General features: G+C 51.0%; 8 protein-coding genes across 8 annotated transcripts; 5 read left to right on the top strand and 3 right to left on the bottom strand.

The window, feature by feature from the left end:
- Positions 1-300: 300 nt before the first annotated feature.
- On the top strand, positions 301-3,733 carry ALT_6144 (condensin subunit YCG1; the record flags this gene model as incomplete). The annotated part of the gene is made up of 2 exons (XM_033555599.2): positions 301-2,385; positions 2,453-3,733. The coding sequence occupies 2 exons, from the start codon at positions 301-303 to the stop codon at positions 3,731-3,733; spliced, it is 3,366 nt and encodes a 1,121-aa protein (XP_033411490.2).
- Positions 3,734-5,528: 1,795 nt separating this feature from the next.
- Positions 5,529-6,230, bottom strand: ALT_6143 (uncharacterized protein; the record flags this gene model as incomplete). Its single annotated transcript, XM_033555600.2, has 1 exon — positions 5,529-6,230. The coding sequence occupies one exon, from the start codon at positions 6,228-6,230 to the stop codon at positions 5,529-5,531; it is 702 nt and encodes a 233-aa protein (XP_033411491.2).
- A 2,417-nt stretch (positions 6,231-8,647) lies between these two features.
- On the top strand, positions 8,648-10,865 carry ALT_6142 (putative RNA binding protein (Arp); the record flags this gene model as incomplete). Its single annotated transcript, XM_033555601.2, has 4 exons — positions 8,648-8,803; positions 8,957-9,014; positions 9,177-9,883; positions 9,945-10,865. 4 exons carry the CDS (start codon positions 8,648-8,650, stop codon positions 10,863-10,865), a joined length of 1,842 nt encoding a protein of 613 aa, XP_033411492.1.
- Positions 10,866-12,106: 1,241 nt separating this feature from the next.
- Positions 12,107-13,209, top strand: pre6 (proteasome core particle subunit alpha 4; the record flags this gene model as incomplete). The annotated part of the gene is made up of 5 exons (XM_033555602.1): positions 12,107-12,134; positions 12,207-12,213; positions 12,269-12,321; positions 12,397-12,784; positions 12,861-13,209. The coding sequence occupies 5 exons, from the start codon at positions 12,107-12,109 to the stop codon at positions 13,207-13,209; spliced, it is 825 nt and encodes a 274-aa protein (XP_033411493.1).
- A 213-nt stretch (positions 13,210-13,422) lies between these two features.
- Positions 13,423-14,176, bottom strand: ALT_6140 (CHY zinc finger protein; the record flags this gene model as incomplete). Its single annotated transcript, XM_033555603.2, has 6 exons — positions 13,423-13,504; positions 13,595-13,696; positions 13,793-13,854; positions 13,921-13,994; positions 14,073-14,116; positions 14,172-14,176. The coding sequence occupies 6 exons, from the start codon at positions 14,174-14,176 to the stop codon at positions 13,423-13,425; spliced, it is 369 nt and encodes a 122-aa protein (XP_033411494.1).
- A 747-nt stretch (positions 14,177-14,923) lies between these two features.
- ALT_6139 (putative inositol polyphosphate phosphatase) lies at positions 14,924-18,788 on the top strand (the record flags this gene model as incomplete). The annotated part of the gene is made up of 6 exons (XM_033555604.2): positions 14,924-14,971; positions 15,036-17,364; positions 17,420-17,629; positions 17,683-17,942; positions 17,993-18,660; positions 18,710-18,788. 6 exons carry the CDS (start codon positions 14,924-14,926, stop codon positions 18,786-18,788), a joined length of 3,594 nt encoding a protein of 1,197 aa, XP_033411495.1.
- An 831-nt stretch (positions 18,789-19,619) lies between these two features.
- On the top strand, positions 19,620-21,305 carry ALT_6138 (glycoside hydrolase family 27 protein; the record flags this gene model as incomplete). Its single annotated transcript, XM_033555605.2, has 7 exons — positions 19,620-19,706; positions 19,760-19,892; positions 19,944-20,084; positions 20,144-20,233; positions 20,292-20,588; positions 20,648-20,832; positions 20,895-21,305. The coding sequence occupies 7 exons, from the start codon at positions 19,620-19,622 to the stop codon at positions 21,303-21,305; spliced, it is 1,344 nt and encodes a 447-aa protein (XP_033411496.2).
- Positions 21,306-21,564: 259 nt separating this feature from the next.
- Positions 21,565-22,635, bottom strand: ALT_6137 (BTB/POZ domain-containing protein; the record flags this gene model as incomplete). The annotated part of the gene is made up of 5 exons (XM_089600028.1): positions 21,565-21,968; positions 22,025-22,181; positions 22,243-22,369; positions 22,426-22,540; positions 22,614-22,635. 5 exons carry the CDS (start codon positions 22,633-22,635, stop codon positions 21,565-21,567), a joined length of 825 nt encoding a protein of 274 aa, XP_089455490.1.
- Positions 22,636-22,959: the final 324 nt, after the last annotated feature.

Below are 22,959 nucleotides of genomic sequence, written 5' to 3'. Positions count from 1 at the left end.
GATGGATGTTTGTACCCCTCCAAAATCCGTAGATGCATGGAAACCACGTGCCCAAAGCCCTAGCCCTTATCGTAGTGCTTCCCGTTTGGGCTGTTTGTTTATCCTTTGGGCCCCGTGACGGCGATCTGAGTTAGGAGTGGTACCTCCGCGCTGCTGAAAGACGATGGTCCATCTTGATCACGACTCTATCCATCCACGCAACTAATACTATACAGCAGTAAATGAGATGCAAATGACTGTCTGAGATGATCCAAGTCTTGTTCATTTGACAGAATCTCACGCCACCCCTCAACAACCAAGATGCCTGGTCGAGTTTCCGCCCGTTCGACCTCTGCGCCGACACGCAGGTCGTCGGCTCAGCCCTCAGCATCGGGAGGTCGCGCCGCGTCTGTGACCCCGTCGTTTGTGATTCCAGAGGAACCTGCTCCGCCCGAAGCATCGCCTAACCTACGTCGCGATGCTTGTTTGATTTTTGCCGACGCCCAGCGTTCAACGACCGGTCATCGAAAGCTCGTGGTGCGATTAAGGAAGCTGCAGGAGATTTGCTGCGGAATTTCTGCGAAGAAGACGAAGAAGGACGGCAAGAACCCTGAGGTTCAGGAGGAGCTTTTATTGCCGAGCGAAGAAACCGTTCCGGAGAAGGAGTTCAATGTGGAGGTTGGTCGCTGTTTGTTGCGGATACTGCCAATAAAAAAGACCGAGCCGGTTGGCGATCGAATTCTGCGGTTTGTTGGAACTTTCCTATCTCATGCGACTGAGAAAGATACCGAAATCCTCGCCTCCGGAAATGACGAGGACGACATGCAAACTGTCATCGAGACCCCAACTGCCCGTCTGGCGACTCATCTGATCAGCGTTGTTGTGCCGTTGTTGTCGGCAAAGGACAAGATCGTGCGTTTTCGCGCGACACAAATTGTCACCCACATTGTTAATTCTCTCGAAACGATCGATGATGACCTCTACCATACCATTCGACAGGGACTATTGAAGCGAATTCGAGACAAGGAGCCCTCAGTGAGGGTACAAGCGGTGCTGGGGCTTGGGCGCCTGGCAGGAAACGAAGAAGAAGATGACGATGATAACGACGATAGCTCCAAAGCCCTTCTTGAAAAGCTCATTGACATTATGCAGAATGACACCAGTGCTGAAGTGCGGAAGACCTTGCTGCTCAATCTGCCTCTAGTACCTGCAACTCTCCCTTATCTGCTCGAACGTGCTCGAGACCTCGAAGCAACTACTCGACGAGCCTTATACTCCCGCTTACTCCCCACCCTGGGTGACTTCCGCCATTTGTCGCTTTCCATGAGAGAGAAACTGCTTCGCTGGGGCCTTCGAGACCGAGATGAAAGTGTTCGAAAGGCCACTGGAAAGCTGTTCTACGACCGCTGGATTGAAGACTGCGCTGGCACAGCCAACGATTCTGAGAATGGCCCTTCCACCCAGCGTTCTCCCCCAAACATCCCGGCACTGCTGGAGTTGTTGGAAAGAATTGACGTCGTTAGCTCTGGAATGGATTCCGGAATCGCGCACGAGGCCATGCGCAGTTTCTGGGAAGGCCGCCCCGACTATCGAGAGGCGGTTGTTTTTGATGAGCCATTCTGGGAATCCTTGACGGCCGAGTCAGCCTTTCTTCTACGATCCTTTAACGATTTCTGCCGTGTCGAGAACGAAGGAAAGTTCGATAGTCTCGCCGACGAGAAGATACCTGAGGTGACAGCCTTCGCGCATTTTTTGAAAAAATACATGACCGAGCTTCTACAAAGGAAGAAAATGGCCAAGGATACTAGTGAAGCAAACGATGACGACACGGTTGAGAACGAATTTATCGTTGAACAACTATTACATATCGCCATCACACTAGACTACAGTGACGAGGTCGGCCGCCGGAAAATGTTCTCTCTCCTTCGCGAGTCGCTAGCCGTGCCCGAGCTACCCGAAGAGTGTACTAAGCTCACTGTCGAGACTTTGAGATGTGTGTGCGGACCAGCTGCTGCGGCTGAGAGTGAATTCTGCAGTGTTGTTCTCGAAGCTATTGCCGAAGTCCATGACACTATTGTGACCGAAGATAGTTTTGTTTCGGCCAAGTCTGAAATCAGCGATGCGACCTCCAGCCGCCAACGGTCTGAAACCCCGGCGGACAGCGAAGCTGAAGTTCCCTTCAATAAGGAGGAGGCAAAGGCCAAAGTTTTGCGCGAGATCGTGGTCAATATGAAATGTCTGCATATCGCGCAATGTATGTTGCAAAACGTGGAAGGCAATCTGCAACAGAACATGAACCTGGTTACTATGCTCAACAATTTGGTCGTGCCAGCGGTTCGAAGCCACGAGGCTCCGATTCGTGAAAGAGGTCTAGTGTGCCTTGGTCTCTGCTGCTTGTTGGACAAGGTGAGTTCTCTATACATTAACATATTTGCCCAACAAAGTGCTGACTCGTTACTTCCCGGGTTCACAGACTCTCGCCGAAGAGAATATGACGCTCTTCATCCACTGTTATAGCAAAGGCCACGAAGCCCTGCAGGTCACCGCCTTGCACATTTTGTGTGATATGATAACGACGCATCCCTCGCTACTCGCCCCTGTCCCACAGTCTGACGGGGAAACCGTTTCCCCGCCAGCATTCCAGAAGCCACTGCTCAAGGTCTTTGCAAGAGCTCTGAAGGCTAGCTCTCCGAACAGTGTCCAGGCCGCTGCCGCCACCGGCCTTTCAAAGTTGTTGCTCACTAATACTTTTACACCTTCTGGAGCAAACATCCCACAGGCCATTCAGGAGTACAACGAGTCTGCTGTGGAGACCCTGTTGCAATCTCTCATTGTGTCTTTCTTCCACCCACGTACTCGGGAGAACCCGGCCTTTAGACAAGCGTTGGCCTATTTCTTCCCCGTGTACTGCCATTCCCGTTTGGAGAATACCCAGCACATGCGAAAGGTGACCGTTCCCGTTATCCGTGCGGTCCTCAATGCGGCGGAGGAGTACTACTCCCTAGAAGCCGAGGAAGATAGTGATGGCGAGATTGATGAGACTGTTGGACAGAGGGAGCTGAAGGCACTGATGGCAGGTGTCGTGGGCATGCTTGCGGAATGGACAGATGAGCGGAGAGTGGTGGGCCTGGGAGGAGAGAAGATTCTTGCGGGCGTTCCGACGAGCTCCAGCCCCTGTGGATTCGTACACTTGGCCCTGGTGAAAGATATTTTGGAGCGCGTTCTGGGAATAAGCACCGGTCCCAACCGGTGCTCCAAGGAAGAAAAGAAGCTTCTCTTCTCATTGTTGAGCAAGCTTTATATATCACCTCCTGTGGTACCATCCCGATCTGGGTCTAGGATGCCCGAAGGCGATGATCAATTCCGCTCCAGCACCCAGAGTGCCAGTGGGGGCGAAATCTCCCCTGAGAATGTGGCTCTTGCCCAGGAAGTCAAGGAATTACTGGACGAAACCATCCAAGAGGGTGTCGCGGCCGAAGCAGCGGGTCGAAATGCGCTTGTGAAGGTCAAGAATGCTGTTCTCAAGCTTCTCTCAGCTGCGCAGGGCACCAGGTCCGACAGTGTCAGGCCGCGCGAAGGCACCGAGGAACCCGAGAGTGATGCCATGAGCATCCGCTCTGGCAGTGTCCGGCCGTCCATTGAGCACCCAGGCAAACGCCGGCGGATGTTCTCAGTAGAGCCCAGCATTATGGAGGAGGATGAGAACGATGACAGTCGAGGAACGATCATCAAGTCTGAAGCTCATGACGACTGAGGGCGTAAGCCCCTGGTGCTTGATTCATTTCTTTCTGTTGCGGCGTTGAATGATGGTCATGGGTTGAGATGGGATGGGTTATGACATGGTTATGAGGTTTCATGTAATTATTGATTTGGTCTATTGGTGTATATGATTGACGCTGCTTCATTCCAATTTATTGCACCTCTTGGTTTCAGGGATGATCTACTTCGATAACCTCATGACTCGTACGGTGAATGCTGACTACTAATGAGATATGACTACACGACTATCAAATAAGACACGCAAAGGTGTCCCTCGGATACGAGACTGGCCGACCCAGGGATGGGAGGTTCAGTTGAAAGACACTCAGAAATAGGAGATAGGTTGCCTTTGATTGATTTTAAATAACCTTGATAATCGAATGTACTGCATCAAAGCATGGGTTGTACATCTCTCCTGTCCTCCTTGTCTAACAAGTCTTCGCGCGTTTGCATTTCGTTGCTGGCATTGTTTTTGCAGTAAGATTGGATTCATAGATTTGTCCAGTCTTAAGTGCTCCATCCCGCTATCTTTCTATTTATATTTCAGGTTTTATGTTGCAATTCTCTTCTGACTGGTCAGGATAAATACCTCTTACACTAATCATATATACAAGGAGCATTTCTTCTAGTGGCCTAGCTGATTCCCTGGTCCTTTCTGTTGAGACTAAGGACCAGGGAAGAAACCTGTTTGCTACTTAGATTGGTACTTTTGTATGATAGACACTGTCATAGTGTAGATACCGTTCGTCCCACCTACCCGGCAAGGATTGACAACTATATCAAGAAATAGAAAAGGAGACCTTTGCTAAATGCTTTTTTCCCTTCCATATTATTTAGAGTCAGACCAGTTACCAGGTCCTCTTCCCGAGCAACATGAAATGGATCACGCAGCACATTGTCTCCTCACTATCCGCAACCCAGATTATGGTGGACGTCTTGTCATAATTAGAGACCTGTATGTTGTCAGATACGGGCCATATGTGGCTGAAAATGAGGGCTATGCGTTGCTTTCTATTGAGCAGGAGCTTTCCATCCCGGCACCACGACCCTACGCTATGTATCGACAAGTTCTATATCGTCATGCAATATATCCCCGGGAGTACCTTGGGCCAGGTATGGCCCTCCCTTTACGAAAAAGATAAAACTGTTCTGCTCGGCCAGCTTCGATCCATCTTCGCAGACATGAGATCGCTCCCTTCCCCCCGATTCTACGGGAGTGTGACACAAGGCCCTGTTCCCTTTCGATACTTCTTCTCGCGAGAAGGGAATCCCGCAATCACCGGGGTCAAGATAAATATACTGGTAACCTTCTAGTGGTCTGGCTAGTTCCGGGGTACTTCTGTTGGGACTAAGGACCAGGATGGAAACCTGTTTGCTACCTTGGATAGTACTTCTGTATGGTAGAATGGTGTACAGTCTAGTCATCCGCCTTATTAATTTCATTACGCGAAGGGCGCTGACCAGCTGGAACTATCTACAATACGAACTTTAGTTTCAGATTCCCATCATGCCATATGTTGGCAATTCACTCGTTTACTGAGACTATTCAACTAGATTTATGGCACTGGCCATCACTCGTCTGGGAAGCAGCAAAGACACCGACAAGAAAATGAACCAGGTATTCCAATATAAGTACATCAGTGTCCTCCGGGTTTATCCTCGAAAGGCCATGCCTTCTTCCACATCACCCGCTCCTCTGGGGTTGTTGATTCTCGATCTAAGAACCGTTTTCTGGCAAGCTCAACTCGCCTGACAACTTCATCATGATCGCCAGGAGATACAGCTCTATTCTAGCTTGTATACACTCCTATTTCGTCAATCACTCGTGCTTTCCTCTCGACGTCCCTCTCCCATTTAGCGTACTCCTCATCCTGTTTATCCAGGTCATGTTGCGTGTAGTTCAGGGGACATGATACATGTGGATTGCCGTGATTATTCTCCCCAATAAGCTGCTTCCATACATCATCTCTCGTGAGATCAGCAAGGAGCTTTTGGACATGCGGCTCCCCATCGTCAAATATCGACCCGATTAGACTTAGTAACTCAGATTGCAAAGATTCGCGGTACTCAAATGCGCGAATCAAATCTTGGGCTTCTTTATAGACTTGCGTCTCATAGTAAAGCCAGAGTGTCTGTGCAAGAAATAGCTCCGTAGCAGCCCTTCCATCTTGGACACTAAGCTCTTCGATATTTTCTGGCAGACTAGGCTGAATGCACCGCTCTGGCTTTGGACCGTCATACTCTATGAGCGACGGATGATGGTCGACAAGAAATATCGGATAAACAGGGATTGCTTGCCAGTCGATGATACTGGCTATTTGGGTAGGGTTGTCCTTGTCAACGAATATGTTGTCTGTGTGTAGGTCGTTGTGCCAGATGATGCCCTTATTGAGTGCATCGTCTTTTGGTGGGACATAATTGATAGATCTTGAGAAAGTCCTGTAGGACGGAGACTTTTGCTTCTTTTGTAGGACGGTAGCCACCGGGCCCATTGAAGATACCCTGTTGGCAATTCCGAGGAAATTCTGAAAATTTATTAGCTATCTATATAGATATTCCTATACTAGCTAATACTTACTATCTAACTCTCCTAGAGCCAGCCTGGTCATAGTAGTAAGCTTATAATAATAAGGACATAGACATAGCACACACTTATTCAGACAGGCTAGTTCCCGCTGAACCAGCGCCTTCATGGTGCTCTCCGTACTTGACCCTGGTAGGAGATGGCACCAGCCCAACTAGCACGTAGTTAGAGAGATGGTATACCTTACAGGGTCCCCTATGCACATCGACTTCCCCTCTTCTGTCATCAAACCACGCGCGCTCTGTTGTCGGGCCGATTGCGAAGGTATCATCAATCTAATACTTTCGGACTCTGAGACGTCTCGACAGCGGCATAATGAACCGTGAAATAAAAATCTCGCCCGAGAGAGTGTGGAGGTGATGGAACCGATCTGCTTCGTTATAGACAGTTTGTCCCGCGGCTTCAGGCTTTCCCACACGCGACCAAGCTCGATACCTTTGGCCTTCTCCATGATGATATACTCTGAGCCTAGCTTACTCCCGACAATCCGGGAGCAATATGAAAGGACTCTAGGAATAGGAAGTCGAAAATTATCTCTTGCCTTTAAACAAGGTAGCTTAACCAACCTATTTTTATTGGTTGTTCGTTTCGTTCGAAACTGTGGGATTTCGCACATATTGCATTGTTGCCACTTCTGACGCAGTAGTATAGTGGCTAGCACCTGGGTTTGGGATTTGGGATCTTAACAACTAACTCCAGTCCGTCCTGCATGGTGACAAGGAAAGCCTCGTTGAAGTTTCCCTCGGGCAGCTTCGAGACGTTGACGCAAGCCGCATTGTCTCCGGCGGCTTCCTGCGCAACTTGTATTAGAGCATCCAGGTTCAATGAAACACATTGCTTCGCAGCTGCTGTTCTTCATTCCAAATCCATCGCTGAGCTGAGTAGGTGTAGAGGTCCTCCACATTACAATCTAAGACTTTGTGAGCATGCGACACTTACTGTCATGAAGACACGATACCGGATAGTTTTGTTTCAGAGATCTGCCCTGTCCGCCTCAGAACAGACAGTGGTCGAGAAACAATTGCTTGTAAACGTGAATAATCAACAATAAATGGAAAGAATTGTTTCTTTCCGATGCTTAATGGCATTTCAAGTGTAATTTCTCCCCAGACTGTAGGATTGTCATTCAGTTCTCAAGGATTCTAACCTCAGATGCTGTATGAAAATGCTAGAAAGAAATGTCTGCAGCAGCTGGTGTTTGGTCTTTACAAGAAAGTATGTGACTGTCCAGGTGGACTCGCAACAGGAAGTGATGGACGTGGAATCTGAGATTGATAAGATAGCTGGTCTTTGATTTGTCAAGTATCAGTTCGAATATCCCAGTTCTTTAAAAGCTGCATTGACGCGGTACCATTGATAGTCTGGGAAGAAGACTGTGGCATGATAACAGCTGAGAAGACCAGGAGCCATAGTTCTAGCTATTCTGGCTTATAACCGCAGAAAAGAGAGATGCCGATTGTTTAGTAATGGCTCGGGATAATTGCTCTTGCATATGTCAGTCAGTGACAACCTTCCCTACTCGTTAATGAACAGCAGTCGATACCCCTCATCTTAGTAAGGATATTGTGTCTCTGGTACTGACAATAAGATGGAGTAGAAATAGGAGAAATGAATACCTGTCCAGCTTACGGAGAACTAAGTGGTCTATTCCAATCATTACAATCCACATGTTTTTTCTTCGCACCGTTGTAACTTCCTAGAACCACAAGATAAAACCACTATCTTCATAGCGTATCTAGATGAATTGGGATTCCTGATTGCTTCCGTTCTGATGCTTATTAGCTGCATTTCTGATTTCTGTCATTAAGTACTCCAGTAAGCTAACTATCCATGTGTGTCTGCTGTCACCGGTGTAATCTCCACTGTGTTTCCCCTCAGACCCGAAACTTTTCTTTTTTTTTTATTTAATCTCGACGCTCCACCACACCACTAAGAAACCACCAAACGGACTCGTCCTTTACTACAGGCTACCTACCTTAACTAAGGTACCTTGACCAACTACTGCTAGCTTGGCCTGGGGCCTTTCTCTTCCCTTCTCTCACCTCTCACTCTCGCTCTCTCCTCTCAATCTCCCCTCCCCTCAATCCTACTTCTCCTTACCCTTCACTTTCTTGTCCTTTTTTCTGCTTGTTCATTTTCTTAATTTTTTTTTGTTTGCATCTTAAATCACGACAGTTTATCTGTTCGTGATTTAAGGTCCTCTGCTTATCTTTGCAGAGACTTTTTTTGCCCACTACTTTCCCCCAATTCACTTCCGTCCCGTCGTCCCCTTTCCGTCGCCGCTCCGTTGGCAGTGAGAGTGGAAAGAAGACAACAATCTGAGCGATGGCAACCGTCTCAGCACCTACCCCTAAGCTGGATCGCTACATTGTCATCCACGTCGCAACCACCTGTGATGAACATGGCGTCTACGTCACCAAAGATTCTGCAGAGGTGATCGAATTGGGGTGGATTCTGTTGGATACCAAAACCTGCGAGGAGGTGGGCTCATTCTTTCTGAATCAACAACACTCGGCCTTTTTCCCTCTCCTCTCCTCTTTGCGCCTCACTCCCCCTTTCCCCTCTCAGTGCCTTGGCCAACACCACCGCTGTTCGTCCGCCTGTCGCTGACTTGGACTTTTGTTCCCTCCTTAGCTTCATCGCGAAAGTGTTCTCGTCAAGCCCGTCAACACTCCCATTACGCCTCTTTGCAGTAAGTGGTTCTTTTCCTTTTTTTTTTTTTTTTAATCTAATCATCTACCCAATTTCAACCGAACACGCGTTCTTCTTGAATCGCGACTCCCCCTGCCCCTACACCGTTCCCATGCACTGGATGCATCAGTCTGTTGGTTCAATGGCTGACAGTGTCTGACAGCAAGCCTTACAACTCTGACATGGGAACACGTCCGCTCGGCAGGTACCTTCCGTGACGCAATCAACCGCTTCGATGCCTTTGCCCAGGAACACCTCATCAGCAAGAATCTCGAGTTCGCCTTTGTGACGTTGGATTCGTGGGATCTCCGAGTGCAGTTGCCCCGTGAGGCTCGTGACAAGGCTGTCGTTCTTCCCCCATATCTTCAGCACTCACGGACCTTTGACCTCCGCACCGAGTACCAGAGATGGCAGACCCATCACCCCGAGTCTCTCCCTTTCGGCCCCAGCTCGCTTTCCAACATCTGCGCTGCGCTTGAAGTTGAACCTGTTCAGTCCTCCGCTCCGATCAAGCATAACCTCCCGTTCCACCTTCAGGCATTGGCCCCCGCCTCTCCTCGTCGGGCAATGGAGGAGGCTATCACTTTGGCTCGCGTTCTCCGCGGCTTGATTCGCAAGTCGCAGCCGCCGCACGAGCACCCGGAGATCTTGACTCGACCCATGGATGCCAGAGCGGATGTTCGTGCCTTTTTGACCGAGCGCAGTAAGGTCCTCCATCTGAGCGGTCTGCCCCACGACACTACACAGTCGGAATTGGAAAGCTGGTTCACCCAGTTCGGTGGTCGTCCGATCGCTTTCTGGACTCTCCGGACGCCGGATCAACACAAGCCCACTGGCACGGGCTTCGCCGTTTTCTCTTCCCACGAGGAGGTATGTACTCTTCAGCTTCTCCCTCTTTTCTCTATTGCATGATCCTGACACCGGGTGGTAGGCTGCTGAAAGCCTCTGTATGAACGGCCGCGCCTTGAACGAGAAGGCCATCGAGGTTTCACCCTCATCCAGTCGTGTCCTGGACCGTGCTGCTGAGATCTTGACTCCCTTCCCGCCGTCCAAAAACCGTCCCAGACCGGGCGATTGGACCTGCCCCTCCTGTGGCTTCTCCAACTTCCAGCGCCGTACGGCTTGCTTCCGCTGCTCGTTCCCCGCAATGGCTGCGGCTCCTGACCCGATGGGTTATGGAGCTTACGGCTACGGTCCCCCATCCATGATGCCCTCGCACATGGGCCATGGCCACGGAATGGGCCATCCTCGTGGTATGGGTGGAAATGGTGGGGTGGTTCCCTTCCGTGCCGGTGATTGGAAGTGCGGTTCCGAGGGCTGTGGCTACCACAACTTCGCCAAGAACATCAACTGCTTGCGTTGCGGTGCTCCTCGTTCGGGGGCCGCAGTTGTCGCTGACTCTGCGTTCCCCTCCCCCATGGACCCTCCGGCTGGGTTCGGCATGGGCCCCAACTCCATGACCAGCACCCCTGCTCCCGGTCCCTTTACTTCGGCAGCCGGTGGATTTGGTGGTTTCAACCAGCAATTCGCCGCGCCCCCCAACAACTATGCTTTGCCTTCAGGTCTTGGTAGCGCCCCTGGGGCCTATCCACCAATGGGTCAGATGAATGCCGGTTATGGCTCCACCAATGCCTCGCACACGACCTCGTCTTTCTCCAACCCTGCCACCCAGGCTGCTTTCAGTGGAGCTGATCACACCACCTCGACGAGCGCCTCGAATGGCGGATTCTATGCGACAGACGGATCAAATGATCCATTTGCCTTCCTTTCAACTGGCTTGGGCGGCTTGACCGTATCTGACGATGCCCACTCCCGTCGTAATGGCACCGGCGCCAGCAAGTCCCCTGCTTAAATAAAGCGGGTACACTTCTTTGGGTAACGACGAGACCACAGATGGTTTCTCATCAGCCCGATTCCCCCTCGCCTCAGTGGTTTGTCAATATGGAGGTCTGAGTCTGTTGGTATATGTAACGGTTGATATTCGTTGAATGCGCGTTTGTATAAGGGAATCTGCAGTTCTGGTGCATTGGTTGGGAGGAGCAGGCTGGTAGCGTGTCGTCGTTTCATCCTCGTGTTTGTTTTTTGTTGATCTTTCACAATTGTCTCGCAGCCTTTCTGGTCCACCACTTTTCGGCATGTTTTACTATTGCGTCTTTGGAAGCGATGTTTGAGGGTATAGAGAACTGTCTTTGGTACAGTCAATGGCAGATGGGCAAGGGGCGCTTTTATTCGTCGATTGTCCTTCGACTGGTTTTGATCATCATCCTTCACTTTGGGTCGGTTTGAGCTTCGCGCATTCTTCTCATGGGGCATCTTTCGACGGAGCGTTTTTTCTTCTCCAACCGCATGACTTCGCTCGAGCATTGCAACCAGTGGTGGACGCTCAAACTTGGCATTGCATTCTAGATATTGCTGTTTCTTCTGCACTCGGAATTACTGGAGAATCATGGTATTGATTACGGATGGGATACAATGGGATGGACTCTCGTTGGGGGTGTTGGGGTATTTCTTCTGCGTCAGCAAAATTTCAACACATTTGGGACACATGTGAGGCACAAAGATCGGGTATTGCGAGTGCAAGAAGATTGTTCTATATGTCTATAATTCCTCTGTTCCTCTCATGTTGTCTTTTGGCCAACATTGTTTACAATATGAAAAGTCGATGTTATGCTGTAAACCATCTCTGGAGGATTGCTTTACCAGCACGATTTGGTGCAAGAAAGATTAAATCACGATGGTCTGGGCTGGAGCTGTTCGAAGCATTCGCATACTTCCATTGATGTAGCATCATTAATTTTAGCTGAGGAAGAAGATAGAATGGCTGTTTAATGAGTTTGGACTGTCATATACCTGACATGGAAGCTTGGCTGATGTAGCAAATAGCCGCGCGCCAAGCGTCTGAGAGCTCTGAGGCAACCGCGGGACTCGCGTTCACCTCCATCCCGTCATCACCCCAAGGTCGGAGATACAATCCTCAGCATTCAGCGAACTACATTACGAGCCATCCATTTACGTCCTCGCCAACCCTTTCTATCGCCATTTCTTTCATTCCGTACCTATCTCCTCTAGACGCAGCACTTCTCACAGCCCACAATGTCGGGATATGACCGAGCTCTTTCAGGTAAGGCAGCTTAGCTACCCTAGCTACTTGCATCATTGGTCTAGAGGACAGCTTATTCTGACAGAGATATAGTGTTCAGGTATGTTCTGGTATATGCCAGAGCTTTAGAAACAGCTTTCTGACCATAATAACAGCCCCGACGGGCACGTCTTCCAGGTGGAATATGCCATGGAAGCTGTGAAGCGAGGTAGGTCAATCTGGCTTCTGAAGCTCCCAAACTTCATTCTGTTCAATCTCACTGACTTATCTCCGTGCTGAACAGGTACCTGCGCTGTCGGAGTAAAAGGTAAAGATGTCGTCGTCCTGGGTTGCGAGAAGCGGTCTGCCCTCAAGCTTCAAGATACCCGCATTACACCATCGAAGATTGCCCAGCTGGACAGCCACGCCGTTCTCGCTTTTGCTGGACTGAATGCCGACGCCCGTATTCTCATCGACAAGGCCAGATTAGAAGCCCAGTCGCACAGACTGACCGTCGAGGACCCCGTTACCATCGAATACATTACCAAATACATTGCTAGTGTGCAGCAGCGGTACACACAGAGCGGTGGTGTCCGGCCTTTCGGTATCAGTACTCTGGTTGTAGGATTTGATCCAAATGATAAGGTGCCTCGACTATACATGACCGAGCCTTCGGGGATCTACTCTGCCTGGTATGTGACTTCTTGGCTTGAGGCGAGTGATTTGGTTGGGTTAGGAACCGTGCTAACTTGGATACTTACTCTACAGGAAAGCAAATGCTATTGGTCGTTCCAGCAAGACCGTGCGCGAATTTCTTGAGCGGAATCACCAGGACGATATGGACCGGGAACAGACGATCCAGCTTACCATCAAGTCGCTGCTGGAGGTGGTGCAGACCGGCGCCAAGAACATTGAGGTGGCTATCATGGCTCCCGGCAAGACGATCGAGATGTTGCCTGACGACCAGATCGAGGCCTACGTCAAGAGCATAGAGACGGAGAAGCAAGAGGAGGCCGCGAAGAAGAAGACTGGCCGGACCGGAACCACAACGGCGGCCATCCTGACGCGGCCCGGCGGTGGAGAGACCGGGGAGTCGACCCGTGAGTCGGCTGACTGAGACTCTATACGGGACATGTGCAACTACAAGACCTGACTACAACTTTCCTCCTTAATTCATGAGACTTGCGCAGCGTCATGCTCCTGAAGAAATGGGCACTATATTGTAGAACCAACGAGTGTGCAACAGGTAGTCTATGATGAATCTGTTGGGATGCGGAGAGAGTGCAAGCATTAGATCGTAATTTTCGTAAACCATCGTGATCGATCCAACTCAGCCTAGCCGATCCGATATATCCTTGAAATTGAATATTGACTTTTCCTTGTGTTCCCGTACACGGTCGTCCTTGATCATTCTAAAGCGCGAAAAGTCAGCATCGTCCATCGAGCGCACACAACACTATCTCAAAAGCAGCACCAGACGGAACCAGACGGAAGGAACATACCTAGAATCAATCCGAGCATCATCACCCTCAACCTGCAACGCAGCCTTGGGCGTAACAGCGTCGATCACAAAATGGTTATCGCAGTGCGGGCAGTACTCGTCACTACCGTAAACATCAGCACCTGACATCCTCGCCTGAGAGCCCCTCGGAGTCACAAGTGCACTCCGGGCACCCCTGGGCCACTGAGCATGAACGCACCTCTCATCGAACTCCGTCGCGTCCTTCCGGAAACACTTCTTGCACTTTTTACAGGCAAATATCTGCGGATAACGATTTAGATCTAGGCTGATTTTTGCGGGTAGCGGGGGTTGTGGGTGTGGGAATACCATTTCGGTGGATTTGGTGAGCGGGTGGGTTTCTTGTTCGAGGTGGCATTCGGCGCAGTCGAACCATTTTCGGCCTGGGGGGATGAGGATGGTGAGTATTGAGGATAGCTACGGGTTTTGCGAATGCGTGTGGTGTGGTGTGCGTTGCTTACAGCAGGGAGAGCGGATGGCTACTTGGGCGTTGAGGACGTGTTTGCTATGCGGTGGTTAGAGGAGTAACGATACGGTGGTGGTGATTGGAATGGACGTACCACATTGTGAGGAGTAAATGAGTGTGATATGGAATGAGAGTGAGGATTGTATGTCTATGCTCTACTTCGTAGAGAGGTTGACTAGATAATTGATAGAGACTAAAAGAAAGAAGCTAAAAATAAAGGTCACCGTCTTGGCTGATAGAATCAGAGTACGGAGTCTGGACGGAGGTATTGTCAGTGATGGATCGGATCGCAATTGTTAGGTTATCGTGGTCATCGTTATGGATTGATGCTCAGAAGAGATAGATCTTCATTCCCTTCCTTTTCAACTCTGGCCTTTGCTCCTCTACTGCTCTGCTTTCCTTCATTGATGCTCCCCTCTACTCCTCCTCAACCCCCCACTTGTTAATCGTCATCCCTTTGACTCTCCACACGCTTTTGCACCGCCCCCTGTCTACTTCTGGTCGATCTTCATCCTCGCCTTTTCCCCGAGTGCTCATCTCCAGCTACTATCTAAGTATAACTCCAGCTGCGGCTCAAGATCTTCGTCAGATGACTTCTGGACGGTCATTTCTCCTCCTCAGTTTCCTTTCTCGATCCATTCTCGCTCATTTATACCCAACGATCTGCACCTGACTTCTTGACCTGCCCGCCACCATATTTACTTCGAGTCTCTTCTCGGCTACTTGTCCCGACTCTCAATACCGCGACATAGAATAATATTGCACCGGACGCAAGGTTCGAGATTCGACAAAGGCCTATGATTCGTATCTCCCCCCCCTTCCTGCGCGCGATCTCTCGTTGTGGTCATGGAGGGAAGCGGCAAGGACAAGGACGGCACGGATAATGCTCCCATTGTATGAGTTGCGCTTCCTATGCGAGTGTATGAGCATCTTTTACTGATCCTGAGAATTTCCACAGAGACCGGTTTCCTCCCTTCTCTCACATTTCGAGAACCTGTCCCATCGCCGATCACCATCCGCCTTTACAGCTACGAGTCCGCATGATTCGACTCCCTTCTTGAGGACGCCCGAACCTGTCGACGAGGTGCGCTCCGCGCGCGCTTCTCTCGACCTTTCTCGGGCTCAATCTCCATGGAATGCGACGGCAAACCCTCAGAATGGCCAGCGGTACGATCGGACAAATGGCGGATTCTCACGGCGAAGCGGCTCCCCAGGAAGATCTCCAGGCAGGAGGCAGAGCAGACCCATGTCGATGATGTTCCACTCGTCGCCGCAACTGGCACCGACTTTGACGGTTGACTCGCCGCGATCACCTCCGCGGGGATTTGGATCCCAAAACCACGCTGAGCATACCGTCAACTCCAGGATGTCCCGCAGTCCGCCGGACCCCTCCCGGGGCTCATTACCGCCGCCGACCAACCGACCAACAACGCCCAATTCCTCGACGTTCCAGCAGCTGCCTGGTCATTTGTCGCCAGCGCATTCTCATTCGGGGAGCTTCATCGGTGAGAGTCCGCCCGATCGAAAGCAGAAAAGCTCTTCGTTGCCTCCCCCCATCGATCGGGCGGAGAAGCCGAAGGTCCCTGCAAAGCCGGCAGCCTTAGCTTCCCATGAGAGCGCAACTCTGGCACCCAAACCAGAGAGGACAACGCCGGAGGATCGGATATCACCGTTCAGCACGCCCCCGGGCAGTCCCGAGAAGCCGTCCGTCAAACCATCATCTTGTGGACGTCCGCAGATGCCACGCTCTCCTTCTCGGCCGACGACTGAACCCCCAAGTCGTCAATCGTTCGATGACAGGAGCCCTGTGCCGTCTGCGCATGCTCTTCGGGATGCGCGCGAGCTTGGCTTTTCGCGCAGGAGACCCATCCCGGAACCGACGCGGGACATGAAACCACTGATGGTACAGGTCCCACCACATCCAATGAAGCAGACGGAGCCCTTGTCAGCTGCGCCGTTGTCAGCTCGCAGGCTTCAAGCGACCGATACTACCACCGAGCCTCCCAGCCTCCCGCCACGGCATTCGTCGTTGGCGCAAAGGAGTGGCGCATCTCCGTCTCGGCCGTCGCTTCATCTGAACGGCTCTTCGCATCCTGAACCATCGCCTAGGCCGCAATCATTCCAACTGCCCCCAAGGGAGGTCCAGACGCCCACGCAAATACACCGACAGCCGTCGTTCTCCAGAGATGCTAAGCCAGGGCAGGCGCCTTCTGTTCCTGAACGGCAGTTGGCCCGCGCGGACACATTCGGACAGGATCCCGCGGACGAACCGGCAATCTCGCGGACTGATTATCCTGACGCATCAACAACTAATCGTCGACCGCCTCTTCTTAAGAATGGACCGAGGGAGATCCATACAAGATATGACACTCGTTTGATGGATGTATGCGGCAAGCATGTGTGTACAACAGGTTATTTGACGCGGGTATGGGATCTCACGAACGGAGAACAAATCATGAGTCTCAGCCACGGTGAGACTGTGAAGAGTCTATCGATAGCATTCAAGCCAGGTACCGGCCTGGAAGATGAGGGCCAGCGACTATGGCTGGGTATGAGCACGGGAGAAATCCATGAAGTGGACATCTCCACTCGATCCATTGTAGCAACACGCTCCTATCCTTCGCGTCGTGAAGTGATCAAAATCCTCCGACATAAAAAAGAGATGTGGACCCTTGACGACGAAGGACGATTGCTCGTCTGGCCACCGGATGAGACTGGGACCCCAAATCTTCAGTACAGCTACCACAACCCCTATGACCGAGTCGCCCGGGGACATACATTCTCGCTGGTTGTCGGAGATACATTATGGCTGGCCACCGGCAAGGAGGTCCACATATATCGGCCAAACGCACGTGACGATGCCTCATTTAAGGTCTTGAAGAAACCTCTGGGCTCGCAGCACACTGGCGATGTCACGTCCGGTATCTACACGACTAGAGATGGGGGCCGTGTGTACCTGGGCCATGCGGATGGCAAGGTTACCGTGTACTCTTCCACAGATTACGCTTGTCTAGCAGTCGTCAATGTAAGCGTTTACAAGATCAACTGCTTAGGCGTGGTTGGTGATTATCTTTGGGCGGCCTATAAGACCGGCATGATCTATGTCTACGACACAAGGACCAACCCGTGGGTGGTTAAGAAGGATTGGCGAGCGCATGATGGCCCAGTCTCTGGCTTCCTACTGGATTTCAGTAGTGTCTGGACCATGAACCGTCTGCAGGTGACTTCGTTAGGAGACGACAATTGCATTCGTCTCTGGGATGGAATGCTGGAGGATGATTGGCTAGGTAAGTTGATATTCCTTCATGTTGGATGGCGGAAAGTGAAAACTAACGGCAACAGAAACCCGCATGCAGAGCAGGGACGTAGAATTCTGCAAGTTCCGTGAGATTTCGGCAGTCATTGTGACATGGAATGCTGGGGCTTCTACGCCAGGTAGTGTCCGCTCCAGCAACTTCATTCAGGAGGCAATTCATCCCGAGAATCCACCCGAGATTTTGGTCTTCGGCTTCCAGGAGCTTGTGGATCTAGAGAACAAGAAAATCACAGCTAGTGAGTATACGTCTCGGCTGCCTCGGTTGTGCATTTTACTGATTCGTCTTTAGAAAGCTTGTTGTTGGGAAGCAAGAAGAAAGAGAGCGGAGAGAAAGAACATATGAGCCGTCAGTACCGGGTATGGATGGAGCATTTGACTCGCTGTATTAACGACTGCATGCCCCTCGAGGAGTCATATGTTCTTCTTCATTCAGCGAATCTCATTGGTCTCTTTACCTGCGTCTTTGTCAAGCACAAGGAACGACAAAGGATCAAGAACATCGGCGCTGCAGAGGTGAAGCGGGGTATGGGCGGATTGCACGGAAACAAGGTATGTATTGAGGGACTGCGCCGATTTGGGTCCGTTTACTGATTGCGTAGGGTGCCCTGATTCTCCGCTTCATACTGGACGACAGTTCTTTTTGTTTCGTGAATTGCCATTTAGCAGCCGGGCAGTCACAAACGGCGCACCGCAACAACGACATTGCAGCCATTCTTGAATCCGAAGTGCTTCCGGTAGAGAACAGCCTTACCACTCGGGCAAACCACTTTGTCAGCGGCGGTGATGGCACGATGATCATGGATCATGAGATTTGCATTCTGAACGGTGATCTTAATTACCGGATCGACTCAATTCCACGGAATGTAATCATTGAGGACATTCGCAATAACAACCTTGCAAAGTTGCTCGAGCGAGACCAACTGCTGGCATCGCGACGCAAGAACCCCGGCTTCCGACTCCGGTCATTCACGGAGGCGCCCATCACGTTCGCGCCGACGTACAAGTACGATGTCGGCACGGACGAATACGACTCGAGTGAGAAGAAACGGTCCCCTGCGTGGTGCGATCGCGTACTCTACAGGGGCCTAGGTCGGATCAAGCAGCTGGATTATCGACGACACGAGGTCCGAGCCTCCGACCATCGGCCTGTGAGCGCATCGTTCAAGCTCCGCGTCAAGACCGTGCTACCGCAGGAACGTGCCGCGGTGTGGGAATCATGTCAGCAGGAATTCCAAAAAGAGAAGCGGAGGCTGGCTTCTGAAGCTAGGTAAGCTATTCCCACTGTCTTCCTGTTTAGTCTTTACTGACGTGCGTAGCATTGAATACCTGATCAGCGTCCTGGGGACAGATCCTCAGCAGGCGCGAACACTGATTCTAGGCACGGGCAGTCAATGAGCCGTTGCCTAGTTTTTTCTTCTCGTTTTCTTGCATTGCGTTTCTTCTGTGGTGACCAGCTTCTTTGGTACAGGTAAAAGTTGGTCGGGAAGTGAAGTGTATAAGACGGTTTGCTGCGTCGCGGTGTTGTTACTGTGCTGTGCTGTGGTCTTGTTGTACGACTAATGATTTCACGATAGACATGTATCATGAAGAGAGCCCTGGGCGGTAGATAGATTCACTGCTATGCAGGCAGGTGATTAGACAACTGCATTCTGATCATAATTTTTCATTATACTATTTCATGCAGACATTACAACCCCCGCAAAGATAACCATAGACAGTGGTAAACTCCCAGCCCTTGACCCTAAGGGCTGCAGTCCATACGTCACATCAGCATATACGGGCTTATCCGGCTGTCTAATGCAATGTCTAATGCCCAGCTAGTCACAAACATGCATTTCACCTTCTCGTTTCAACACGGTATACAGTCCGTGCTCCGCCTTTCAACCCGCACGGAGTATCTGCCATGCAACGGTTACAATATATTGCCGAACTAGACATAGCGCTAGCCTCCAAAAGCCAGAAGCTTAGGCTGTATTCTCCAAGAGCAGTCATCCCGGATCTGGTTGATTGGTTCGAGGACATGATGATCAGCGATGATGTACATCCCTCGGCGTCACTTGTCGCGGATGCTTGTTCGGTGGTCTGATGCGGGGAATGTTTGCTATATACATACTCCGCGTACGGCGTACCTCTATCAGTTGTGTCCACACTGAGAATCAGATCGAGGGGGCTTGACTTTTACTTCGTTTTTCTCTCCATTAGGTATCAGGGAAGCAGTCAGTCGACATGACGAGGTTTCTCTCTCTGACCACTGCAGCTGCAGTAGTAACCCTCGCTCGAGGAAGCAATGCCCTTGTTAGACCGGGCAATGTGGTAAGCTGCTCTTCTCTTCCAACATCTGTACGAGCGGGTCTGAGACTCAGCAGGGAAAACTACCAGCCCTAGGCTGGAACTCGTGGAATGCGTTCGGCTGCGACATTGATGCGGCCAAGATCATGACTGCCGCGAACGAGGTCGTCAATCTGGGCCTGAAGGACCTGGGATACGAGTATATCAATAGTGAGTTGCCTCGTCCAAGTCCTACGATGACGTTGGTGTTGACCGGGGTAGTCGATGATTGCTGGTCCGTCAAGAGCGGACGGGACGCGAGCACGCAGCGCATTATACCCGACCCTGACAAGTTCCCTGAAGGTATCTCGGGCCTAGCAGACCAGATCCACGATCTGGGGCTGAAAGTTGGGATTTATAGCAGTAAGTGGGAGCCACGGCTAACAGATACGTACATATGAGCAAGGGACTGACAAATGAAGGTGCTGGGCTGACGACTTGCGCTGGGTACCCTGCCAGTCTGGGATACGAGGACATTGACGCGCAGGCATTCGCAGAATGGGGTATCGACTGTATGTTTTGTCCCAAGACTTACATCTCAAGGCCCCTAGCTAACTAACCCGCAATCAGACCTGAAGTACGACAACTGCGGCGTCCCCTCGAACTGGACCGATGCGTACACCTACTGCGTCCCAGACCCGGGCAGTAAAGCTACAAACGGGACCTGTCCCGATAACAAGAATCCCGCGCCGGCGGGCTACGACTGGAGCATGTCGTTGACAGCGGAGCGATACAAGCGGATGCGCGATGCGTTGGTCAGCGTGGACCGCACGATGCTGTACTCGCTGTGTGACTGGGGTCAAGCAGACGTAAACGCCTGGGGCAACGAGACAGGCAACTCCTGGCGCATGTCTGGGGATATCACTCGTAAGCTCACGCCCGGCGTGTGCCCATACATGTGTCTATTATCTAACCGAGACCATCAGCATCCTGGCCCCGCATCGCCGCAATTGCTAACGAGAACACCTTCCTGATGAACTACGTTGATTTCTGGGGCCATCCTGACCCAGACATGCTGGAGGTCGGCAACGGCAATCTCACACTAGCAGAGAACAGAGCACACTTTGCGCTCTGGGCGGCGATGAAGTCGCCCTTGATCATCGGGACTGCGGTACGTTTGTCTTTGCAATAGGATTTATCAATATAGTGGACATGTACTGACTTGATTGTCAGCTCGACTCCATCAGCCAGGACCACCTCGCTATCCTCTCAAATAAGATTTTCCTAAAGTTCCACCAGGATCCGGTGGTGGGCCGTCCTGCGCACCCGTACAAATGGGGGTACAATCCTGACTGGACGTTTGACCCTGCTCATCCGGCAGAGTACTGGTCCGGCGCATCGTCGACGCTGGGTGGCACGCTGGTGCTGATGCTGAACTCGGAAGACACGAAGCAGACGCGTACGGCTGTGTGGAATGAGGTTCCTGAGTTGAAAGATGTGCTCAGGAGGCAGGGAAAGCGGCGCACTGGATTTCGTGTGACGGACGTCTGGACCGGGAAGGATTTGGGTTGCGTAAGAGATCATTACCGTGTGGAATTGGAGAGTCATGATGTGGCCGCATTGGTTGTTGGGAGGACATGCTAGATGGTAGAATCTCTTCAGCCAAAGTGCCGACGGTTCGTCTGAGGATGTCCAGTGAACACTCTGTTCATAGTCCTCAATTATCCAGTCCACTCTGGACTATCATGAAGGGACTTTGTGTAAGACCTGCGTACAAGCAGATGTTTTCTATCCAACGTATATCGACACTCAACGGAGTGCAAAGGGTTAAGTCCCACCAACCTGATGAATAGCATTCCCGCTACGCTATCAATCGTACCCAAAACAATACCTAATCCATCCATCAACAAAGCCGAAAGTATTCCGCGATTTGCATCAAGTCCGAAGCGATACTCTTCTCATCCTCCACCCACTCATCAACAAGCATAGTCGTCAAGTCCTGTGCGAACTCGGGAAACTCCTCAAGAATATGCCTCGGGAAATTGGGATCAAAGTGGCCCCTTTCGCCATGGCTGTGTAAGGCATCCAACGTAAAATCGACAACTACATCACGCAGAAGCCGATGGTGTATCGAAGTCGTTGTATAGACTTCCCTGACAGCACGAGGGTATACGGTTGGAAACGATGCTTTTCTGAGAATCTCTGCAAACTTCTCCTTGGCCAGGTACTTCAATCCTCTGATAAGAAGCCGATCCGCGAGGAGGAACACGTGTATATGAACAGAGAGCTCACAGCAGTGGAGACGATCTGTAGTTCCATAATGTCAGGAATGCACCTGCTCCGGCGTTAGGGCCTGGACTGACCGACAAGATCGCCCGGTGGGCTTTGTCCTTCAGCTAAGAACGATGTAGGAAAATCATAATCCAGGTAGAAGGTGTAATCGCTTGAATAAAGGTAATCGAGCAGCAGAAGGACGATCAGCGGGTGGTCAGGGAGCCTGATTCGCCCCGTGCAGGCTTCCTGCAATATCGTGGTCAGAAGGCTTGCTTGTTAGAGACGAGGAAGCAACTCGGTAACCAACGGAGAAATGCGAGTCAAACACTTTGGCGAAAAAGTCGGACTGTGAGCAGATGATTGCCTTATGGGCTGGAAAGATATGACCACCGCAAAGAATCAGGAAGTCGCTGTACTTGGGGTTCGCCCTCAGACTGTTTGGACAGGTTTCCTTAGTAGATCTATAAAATTGTGGCCTCACGGAACTCACGTTGCGATGGAGGAGGACATCTCGTTTCTGCGATTGGTTTCTGCGGCCACTTCTCGCTCTGATGGATCCTCCTCACCGTTCGTTCCATCCAGAGTGTTATCATTGTCTGAAACGACTGCAGCCATCGTCTAGCTGCTCTCAAGACAGTGGAGAGGGTTCGAGATCGCAGATTCCTGTCTAATACTGACCGTTCCGAGAGGAGATAACCATAGTGAGATCGTGCTGATATTGGGATACCAAGACAGAAAATTAGTGGAGGATGTAGGTGGTACAAGCGAGTCTAAGAAGCGAACAAGGATGAAGTCTATTTCGGTACCATAAATGGAAGGAGGTTGTCCAACCTTCCGGTCCCAAGATCAAATCCACGTATCGTAACAACAGCTCAGGACAATCTTTGGTCCAAATGTCTGACCCAAGAGAAGTGTCTCTGTCGTGGGTTCTAGAGATTCTCTTTTAGCTCCAGCGCTTTGCTTCTGGGAGATGAAAAGAAACACGCCATCTATATGAAAGCCCACGATTCAGCAATTCAGGGTA

This window comes from Aspergillus lentulus (assembly GCF_001445615.1).
Source record: "Aspergillus lentulus DNA, contig: Alt12, strain: IFM 54703, whole genome shotgun sequence".
In the NCBI taxonomy this organism is placed as follows: domain Eukaryota; kingdom Fungi; phylum Ascomycota; class Eurotiomycetes; order Eurotiales; family Aspergillaceae; genus Aspergillus; species Aspergillus lentulus.
The sequence above is the reverse complement of the archived record's forward strand: the minus strand, read 5'-3'. Positions and strand labels throughout refer to the sequence as shown.